This window comes from Anoplopoma fimbria, chromosome 24, assembly GCF_027596085.1.
Source record: "Anoplopoma fimbria isolate UVic2021 breed Golden Eagle Sablefish chromosome 24, Afim_UVic_2022, whole genome shotgun sequence".
NCBI classification, from domain to species: Eukaryota; Metazoa; Chordata; class Actinopteri; order Perciformes; family Anoplopomatidae; genus Anoplopoma; species Anoplopoma fimbria.
In genome coordinates this window covers 11,051,912-11,061,772 of record NC_072472.1, presented here as the reverse complement: position 1 = coordinate 11,061,772, position 9,861 = coordinate 11,051,912, and the positions used below count along the sequence as shown (strand labels likewise).

At 41.4% G+C, this 9,861-nt stretch overlaps 1 protein-coding gene across 3 annotated transcripts; it reads right to left on the bottom strand.

Annotated features, from left to right (window-relative positions):
• Positions 1-246: 246 nt before the first annotated feature.
• si:ch211-114c12.2 (uncharacterized protein LOC336578 homolog) lies at positions 247-8,782 on the bottom strand. 3 transcript variants are annotated; one of them, XM_054626225.1, is made up of 10 exons: positions 8,641-8,782; positions 7,197-7,258; positions 6,355-7,077; positions 5,401-6,036; positions 2,471-2,580; positions 1,963-2,074; positions 1,746-1,818; positions 1,231-1,302; positions 973-1,125; positions 247-791 (listed from the first exon to the last, which is right to left on the bottom strand). In XM_054626225.1, the coding sequence occupies exons 2-9, from the start codon at positions 7,235-7,237 to the stop codon at positions 982-984; spliced, it is 1,911 nt and encodes a 636-aa protein (XP_054482200.1). In that variant the 5' UTR covers positions 7,238-7,258; positions 8,641-8,782; the 3' UTR covers positions 247-791; positions 973-981. The 3 variants fall into 3 exon arrangements, with proteins under 3 accessions (XP_054482200.1, XP_054482202.1, XP_054482201.1); XM_054626227.1 differs by having other exon boundaries at positions 6,385-7,077; XM_054626226.1 differs by having other exon boundaries at positions 6,355-7,074.
• Between the last annotated feature and the right edge of the window lie 1,079 nt (positions 8,783-9,861).

The window sequence follows — 9,861 nt, the reverse complement described above, 5'->3', positions numbered from 1 at the left end:
GACCATCCAATAGATATCTCTGCTTCAATTTATGACCATTCGTGTTAAGGTCATATTGTCTTTAAGTTATGGAATAAATTTGTCAAATCAATATTTTCCAAAAAACTGAATATAAAGGAATGGCCGTAGTTAAGATTTTACTGCTAGGACAAGGTTCAGAAACCTGTATTATAGCTTTGATTCTTAAAAACAGTATTATGTATTCTGTCTACAAGCAAAAAAAACAATCTCAAAAAAAGAGCTTGTTAAATTTGGTTTTATTCCAAGTTCGAACAATAAACTGAACATGTGATTATACAAGTTTTACAAGTAGTAGCTAAGTGTTATTCAACAAGCTGCTGAGTCTAATCAAAACACCCATGATTAATCAAACAGGACATTTCATGTGATTAGTCTTTACAAACAGTAAAGGTGAGATTCTAAAGTAAACGCTTCTTGGGACTTCACAAAGCTGAAATCGATCGCTGCTGGTAAACAAAGAAAATCTAAAACTATCTCAGTAAAATGAAGACTGCCAAGACAGGCAGAAGCTCCCAAATATTTATACATGGGGGGGGAGAAAAGCAGGACAATATAACGCCATGGCATCCGTTACAAATACCCTAAAACAAAAATACTGCAGTACCTCAAAGATGCAACTGAAACACATCCAGAGAACAAATTTAAGCGACAACACTTCCACAATATACAGGCAGATGGGGATTGTAGTGAGAGAAGAGTTTGTTCAGTTGACCCAGCAGAGAACATAGTGATGAGGGTTTTCTAACTTTCTCCAGTATCAGGTCTGCAGACTGTGGGAAGGAAAACAAAATCATTGGAATACAGCATTGCTAGAAGATCTTGTAAATTATAAATTGTTTTTTTGTAATGAATACAGATTTCTTGACTAAATGACAATAAACCTACTAATGAAGGTGGACAATTCTCTACCAAATTCTACATAGTGAACTGGCACACATGATGGAAACTCACCAGAGGTTATCACCAGCGCTGTTGGTTTGGCCCTCGGTTGTACGGGGGACGCTGCTGACGCATCACTCTCATGGTGCGGTATTTGGACATGATGCTGTGACTTTTTCTGAACACTGGCCTCTGATTTGGGAAGGGACGTGTCACTAGGTTCTCCTTAAAAAAAGAAAATAAATTAAAATATTAGTTAGAAGGCAGAGTCAATAATACTTTTCACATTTCCAAATAGAACCGAGTGGTCTCTGGAGAGGGTATTCATACCATGAGCGGTCTTCTAAAATTTCCAGACATTTCAGGGCCCGTCCTCCCCCGACCGCCAGTGAACCTCGGTCTCTGTTAAACAAAATGATACAGTATACAATTACCCTCATTTATTCCTTTTACATCTAAAATGAATACAATACCGTGTGGGTGTAAAGGTTTATTCACACATCAGTGTCCAGTGGTCATAATACAAAAACTGTAATGTTTAATCTGCTAAAACAAGCCAGCTGAAATTCTTTAGAGGTGGTTCAGAGTAATTGTAAAGCTCCAATTATTGAGTATACATCCAGGAAGCCAAAATAAAACTGCTTACAATAATTGAACGCATAAAAAATAATACAAATTAACACAATTTAGCTGCAAATCTTTCAGGTCACATTTCAAAACTGTGATATAGCTCTCATTTATAAAATATGCAAGTTTTGCCTGTGAAAACATAAATATTTATTCTTTGCGATTTATCACAAACAGAGGCACCAGCTCTGCACAGTCTTATGTGATAATTGTCTCACCTGCATGAATCCTTGTCCTGGTCTCCTGAAGGGCCTCCCGGGTCTGTAGCTCTCCTGCATCATATTGAACGGCCTGCAAAGACGTAAAGGAACATCAAAGACAGAAACACAACGCTGCATAAAGCTTGCATTTCACCCAGTGGAAACACTGCATTTTATAATGAATTATAAACATGATTCATACACAGAGAAAAAAAACTGATGGTATGAAATGTACCTAAACACTCTCTTGTCCACATAGCCCTGTCTTCGGTCTTCAGGCGATGATCTGGAATCATTCGTCTTTGAGAGTCGACTGCTCGGTGTGGCATCTTGATCTGAATTCCGGTCTACAAGGAGACAAAATAAATACACTTAAACAGACATTATTTTTTTTATTTATTTTTTACATATGCTTATGTTTCTTTTTCATATTCTTTTGTATATTCTCTTTTTTTTTTTATTATGTCTGTATACTATTGTACTGTTTATTGTTATGCACCAATCACCAAATTAATCAAAATCACCAAATCCCTTGTATGTGCAAACAAACATGGCTAGAAACAGTTTCTGATTTTGGTAATAAACATGTATCTGACGTTTAAAAAAATTAATAAAACCTAAACCTACAGAATATAGGAATGTTTACAGAAAGGAAAGTGATCTGAATCATGGTATCAAAACAATTTCTACCGCAAATACTGGCCTCTGGTTTGCCCTTAAAATACAGACGAGAAACCACTTACCGTTCTTTGGGCTGCGATCTTTTGTAGGCGAGTCGTCCTTAGTGGACGAGCTCGGCCCAGGAGGCCAGTGGGACAAAACAACAAGGTCACGTTTCTCTATGGGAGAAGATCTGAGGAGAGATTAGTGAAGGACGTGTTAATGACATCAGCATTCCAATACCAGTATCATGTGAGGATTATGTCAGTGTACGAACGTCTTAGAGGTACAATAACATCACAACATTCAAGTTATCACAGCGGTTAACAGAAACAGATTGCAAGTAAAAAATAAAATCACCTGAATTCTTAGAAGTAATACAATTTAAAACCAGTAATGAACAGCACTGTTTTTTTGCAGGCAGACAAATGATCATAAAGCCACGCATCACATGGGTACTTACAAAAACCATGGAATGTCCATGCTTCTTTACTCCTATTTTTGTACCCTGAATCAATCTGAGCTCTCTTCGTTTACTCAGTGATCGTTAGAGCGGGCAAATCTTGGAGACAACTTTTAGATACCGGTCTAGATCACATCACCATTTCTTCCATCATCCCTCTCGCAGGAAGCACACGAGGACAATGCTTTGTTTTCACAGTCAGACCGAACTTTGGTTTTTTTTTCCTGAACTTCGTCGTCAGGTAGTTCCTTTTTTCCCCGTTTTAGTGGTTTTCAACCTTTGTCGTCCAAAAGGGTTTGACGATATTTGAGTCTTGAAGACTGAAGAAGTTAATGGCTGAACATGTCCAGGCGGGCGATCTTCTCAGATTAGTAACTCATTTGTCGTAGTTGTGCGGTGGTTTTAAGAGATGATCCAGTGTTTGTCTGCTCAGAAACAAGTCCTGGTTTCAAGGCAACCGACAGAAGGCTTTGTAGTGCCCACAAGTGAGACTTCTAGTCGACGGTTTAGGTAAAGGCAGGGATTTAATGGAGGGGGGTCATCTGATTGGTACTGTTGATGAATCACAGTCAAGGAGCTAGCACTGTCCTCTTCATGTGGTAGTGTCAGGGCACAGTGGGGTTAAGAGAAGAGAACTGACTGAGAATATCTTTTGTCCATCATCAATGTCTTCGCAGGTTGACTTTTGAAGGTTTGGGTTAGAGTCAGTGCTGCGGACTGTTAAGCAGCTACTGAACATTCTGGTTTCAGGTTGATGATGTGCACCATTGATTAGGTTTAGGTCACATGTCAGATTAGACATTGGAAGTGACAACAGCACATGCTGACCTGTTGGTCCAGACCAAATGCACTCACATTAAGAACATGGTAGTACCAAACTGGTCTTGCTTCTGTCAATGTAGGTTCAGGTTGGGATTCTCTCTCTCATCTTGTTCTCGTCTACTTTAAATCCGTTCTCTCGGTGCCGACTCGTTTCACAATTTGTGTCTCGTCATTTTTTTAAGAGCTTGATGTGGTCTTCTTGTTCTCAGGCGCTTCATAATATCTTTTTTTCAGCCATTTACATGACACATCAAGGCCTGTTTCACTGCAGGCATCGTTGATATTATTACAATAGAGGTGGCCGAATAGCTGCGTTATGGTCGCAGCTTTGACTTGACGGGCCCGTTCCCGGTGCATATCGTCAAAATTCTCCAGCATCGACGTGGTTGTCTGAATGTGTCCTTGAATTTCTCATCACTGCCGAGAAGCAGAAGATTCCTGCACTTGGGTGCACTGAATGAAGTATTGCAAGTAGTAGTTAAGCTCCTCTTCGTTCTGCTGAATGGGAATGTTGGACGTACACAAGGATTCAAACGTCAGCGGGTACAGAAACACGTCTTCGGTTCTGATAAGCAAATCCTTCTGGCATTAATCTTCTTTGCACACGCCGAGGATACAATTTCTACTTTCCAAATCCACTTGTGTAACACAAAAATGTGGCATTACTCAAGAGTATAGGATGCATGTGTACACGTAGGTACGCATCTGACTAATGGGTGATGATGAGGCTGTTTGGCGACCTCTTTGTCTTGGCTTTAGAATATTTTTTACGTCTGTTGTAAAATGTAATTGCATAAACAATGATTATGGAGTTATGTATCACTTAATTTATCAGTAAAAAAAATAAAATGCATGAACGTCATCTAACCACTGATGCTGGACAGTTATGTCCTTCAATGAAATCCATCTTCAAAAGGTTTCTGGCCTTTGTTGTCTTCGTTGTCAACAATCATGTCATCCATCTTGATATCGTAATTAAACTCAAAGTAAAACAAGGAGTCACAGTTCAGGACTGCTTTGTGTTGGGAAATCCCGTGATCGAACATGTCATTTGACTTGTAACTTTGTGGTCTCACGTTTTAGTTGGGGCTGTGAACGGTCACCAATTTACATTGGACATTTGATGCATCTCTCTTTCCACGGTCCATGATTGGCCGACATGTTGCAAATAGTTTTAAAAGGGCAGCTCGTCAATTACAGCGTAGCCGGTTTCAGTGGAGTCCTTTTCGTGTCTTCATTTCCCATTCACAGATATACTGGTTTACACGACGCGTTGTAACTTCAGCTTCAGTGTGCGTTGGTTCTCTAACGAGGCTGAAGGAGACTTCTCAACATACTGAAGAGCGCTTCTTTCAAGCTTAATGCTGACAGACTGAGGAATCCTTCAACGGCACAGATGTACAATTTTTCCACACTCTTCATCAAGGGTATTAAACATTTGTCAGGTGTTAAACACGTTGGCTTTAGCGATATGGTGAGTAACTCAGAGCCCCTTCTCTTCAGCCCACTTCATAGGAAGATATTTTTGAAACATGAGGCAGCACGCAGACAGGGAGGCATTGGAAAACCTTTGCAGTTTTTCATCAACTGAATTAGAGTTGCACACATAGCTCATCCCGATATCTCCTTTCTCCACAGCTGGCACCCCCTTCACATAGAGACATTCTTTCTTGACCTCCTAATCATCATCAAGCCCCTGCGAACAGTGCTAGAAGGATAATACCGTACCTGTGTGTGTTCAACCGGCGAGACTCCACCTGTTCTTTGCCTGAATCAGAGTCTCTTGAGGACTTGCTGGCATTGCCTTCTTCTCTGGGGGGTGACTGTTGTGGTTTGCCTCTCCTTGGCTCCGGCTTTTTCAGGGGAGCTGCATTTGACTGGAAACGTCTCTTCCTGATAGCAAGAACAGAGCTGACATTCTCCTGTGAGGCAGGGTCGTCCAGGTTAGGCCTGGGTCTCACAGATGTTGGTATTCTGAGCCTCATGAGAGACTCTGCTCTGACTTGTCTGTTCTTAACCAGGTAACTTCTATCCCTAAGAGACAAAGGTTTACCACCGAAGGGCCTGGGGATACTGAGCAGCTGAGGCCTCTCTCTCCTGGGTTGTTTTGCATTGCCGTGCTCCAGAGCAGGGTCTGAGGGGGGCATGCTGGTGTCTGATATCCTCCTCTTGCGGGGTCCTACCACTGGCCTCTCCTGAGGGTTCCTGTGGTAGGAGGAGGATGGCGATGGACCTCCTTTCCATGAGGGGGATCTGAAAGGGGGCAGGTGAGGGACATCCTGTGCCCTCTCTCTACTGTGGGATCGGCTGCCCTGCCTCTCCACCGGACCCCGCTGCCGCCTGGAGTCTTGCTCAGAGGACCACCTGCACATCCATCAAACAATAGAGAAATCATTACAACGACAGATCCATTGCCATGTTTAGTTGGAGACGAAGCTTTTAACTTTTATCTTAATGCAGCCCCTTCATAATGCCAGAATGAAACAGGTAGGGGAAGTAAATTTTCAAAGGGGCAATTACGATCCAACACTCCACTCAATGGCAGTTGAAACCACATTTACATCAGACCCCCAATTAATCCCATCTAATATTTATGAGTTGGGGTAGAGTAGAGGTAATCATTACGACCCCAGTGACTGGGAGGACTGGGCCAGCTTCAGGCCTTCTCTTTAATAATTTTACCCAGCTGGGGTTGTTGCTTCACTCCTGTACCTCTCTGGACATGGGCCTCTCCCATGCATCTCTCTGGGGTTCCTCTGTGACCCAGAGGGCCCGTGTTCTCCATTGTGTGGATGTGAGAACGCTCCAGCCTCATTCCAGCGCTTCATGCCATGACCTGAGTGCTCATAGGGCCTTTCTCTGGGATTGTAATTCCCACGAGGGTCTCGACCTCGCTGCTCCTGATGCTGAAAACCTGACTGCCTTTTGGAGCCCCTGAAGGAACCCTGGTAGGGTGGTGCAGAGCCGGGCCTCCTGTCAACTGGGTGGTTGCGAAAATGTCTTGGGGAGGGTGACCTGTGACCTGAAGGGTGGCCATGGAAAGGTGGGCCCCTTTGACTCGGGGATCCTTGTACAGGACTGCGAGAGGATGACTGATGCTGGACATGAGGGGAGCGATTCTGCCTGGATGGAGAGGGCCTCCTCTGGTTGTGGTGTGGTTCCATTTTGGGAGGGTATGATTGAAAGGAATCCTGATTCTGGGACCTCCAGTGATTGAAACGTGGCTCCCTTTGCTCTCCCATTAGGGGGGCTCTTTTGGTAACTGGGGGACGTCCTCTACCTCTGGAATCTCTCCAGTGAAAGGGTGGCTTTGCTGGGTAGCCCTGGACATCTCTTCGACTTTTGGCGTTGGGGTTGTAATTCCCATCACTGGGTCCGATGCCATGACCATCTCCGTAAGGTCTGCTAGGACACGAGAAAAACAAACATTTTCGGTTAACAACACATGACTTTGTATAAAGATTTAACAATCATGAACATAACACCAAAGTGGCGTTCATCTCGAAATAATCAAAAGACATTACCTGGGCTTCAAGCGAGGTGGTCCAAAATGTGGTCGAACCATCTTTGGAAGTGAGTGAATAATCTGTGAAAAAAAGAAGAAACCATATATAGTTTTGACAACCGTAAGCAGATATGTCAAATTTCCTAATAACACAATCTTTGAGTTGACTCCATAGTCTGAAACTGAGTGAGTTATGTAGGTGTTAATTCATTTCAGTCTATCTATATCTATTTCTTGTTCTCTTTATTTCATTCATATTTTAGACAAACTGGGTAGTCAGTAAAAGTTACTTAAACATTATGAATATTAAATCCAATCCATCCAATACTTGTAAATTGCAGTCAAATAACCCCCCAAAAAACTACGTTGTACTTGGGAAATGATCATTAAAAATGACATGCGACTTAAAATAGATGCTATGAAATAACCAAAAAAATGCTAGTATCACTTGAATTACTATTCGAAAAATACTGCTTATTTTCAAAAAATGCTTTTTTGCAACTTATCAAAATGTGTATTAACTGTCAATACATTTTATCTTTTATATTACAAAATGAAGTGTGTAGATTTTGAATTATTAATAGTATTCAAGATGCATAACTAAATTGTAAATCAAAACGAGCAAATTCAAACCATTCAAAAGCAATAGTCCAAAGTGCATTTTTTTAAAAGTTAAAATTGCTAAAGACAACCCACAGCAATGTGTAAACTATTAATCACAGGTGAAACTCCAGTGACTGAGGTTAACCTAACTAATCAGTACAGGTCAATAGAAACTACTCATTGCAACAGAACAGGTAGGACGTCCCCTAAATACTGGACTGAAATAGACAGGAGATTTCTACATGCTGATATAACTTTGTCCTGGTTTACTAAACACTCACATCTTAGTGGAACATGTGAAACATAGTTTGAATTGTTTTAAATAGATGACAAATCAAAGTAACTAAAGCAACCAAAACAGATGAAAGGGGAGCTCAGAATAGGTCTAGTTTAAACTTGATCCTGTGGTCGCAGTGGGGTCAGCCTCAGTCCTGATTAATCTGTGCAGAGCGTGTTTCCATTTATGGTACTCACGTTAGCTAGCTAGCTTCGCTTAGCTTAGCTTAGCTGACACCTGGCTCAGAAAACAACACGACACATTCAACCTGTCCCTTAAGCGGGTGAAAGGCAAACCCCTTTTAATTAGCAGCAGTGGGTATAAGGCGACGTAAATGAAGCGATGTTAGCTCAATGGGTCGGGTTTGTTTTGATTTAGCAGCTGAAAAAACAAACGCAGGTCGAGCTAAAGGCTAGTTAGCAAGCTAGCTAGTTAGCCTGTGTTCTGCTAACTCGCTGCTCTCAAACTCCACCGAGCTGTTAATAAAAAAACAACATCCACGTCATGAATTGGACGACATATAGCACCAGACGTTACTTTAGCTATCACAACATGTTATTAGTTCATGGCGCTGACTACTTACCGGAGAGAAATCGTCGACTAGATTGAAGCTCCGTGCGACACAGCTGCGCTACTCTTCGTGGTCGCTCCTACCTCGCCCTTCATCAACACGGCGTTTACGTGAGTCAGCCGAACGGAGGCGCCACCTGCTGCCTCGGAGTGTGTACTGCACGGTCTGCCCGCTTTAATGCAGAGTGGGGCCTAATAATATTCAGTTTCTCTTGGGTGTTTAGTTAACTTCAAGGTCATTTTTTATGATGTATACTTTTATATTATTATATTATATATTATTTGGATAAAATTTAAAATATTGTTTGAAATCAAGACCAAACATCCATAAAGATAAAGTGTGAAAAGGGAAAATACAGACATCATTGTTAGAATGACACAAATAAACATGTCATGTCAATTCTTCTTCTACGACGGCGACACATTTCGGCCCCAAAACACTTTTTAGGAGCAGTTTTTAAAAAAGGTAAAACCAGCAGCATCCGAACGGGAAAACCTTCCCAGTGTCCGATCACCAGTTAATGTTTATTCTTATCTTTGTTCTTCTTTGATATCCTTGTTTATTTGTCTATTTCTGTGTATGTACATTAGTGACAAACAAGTTGCTGGGTTGATGTAGACAAGGATCAAAGCTGTTCATCTTTCTGCCGATGCATTCTAATTATTGCATAACAAGAAAATAACAAGAATGCTGTAAAAAAAATATTGGCGTGTGTCTACTCCAGAGATTTCACACAAGCCAACTCGTAAACATGTAGATAACTGCTATGCATGCTCTTAATAAGCCAATTAATAAATCACATCATAAACCATACATGCCCTGTTTGCATTTTTACAGCTACAAGGCATACAGAGAGGGGTAGAGGAAGCAGGGGCGGCAAGCAAACGTAAGTATTTGCAGGGCGACTGAGTAACATACTAACCTGGTGGTGAGACAGGCTTCGTCTCCACCTGCTCCTCCTTCTGAATCAATTTTGATATCCTTGTTTATTTGTCTGTTTCTGTGTATGTACATTAGTGAGCGGAAGAGATCAGAGTCAAATTCCTTGTATGCATACATATGCATGGCTAATAAAGCTGATTCTGATTTATCTACACCATTTATATCAGCAAGGGTAGACTGAAGTTTAGACCCACATCTTACTGTAACTCATTATGTTTCAAAAACTACAGCTTCAATCCTACATGACAATAAAGTTTAAACAAACTACAGCTTCAATCCTACATGACAATA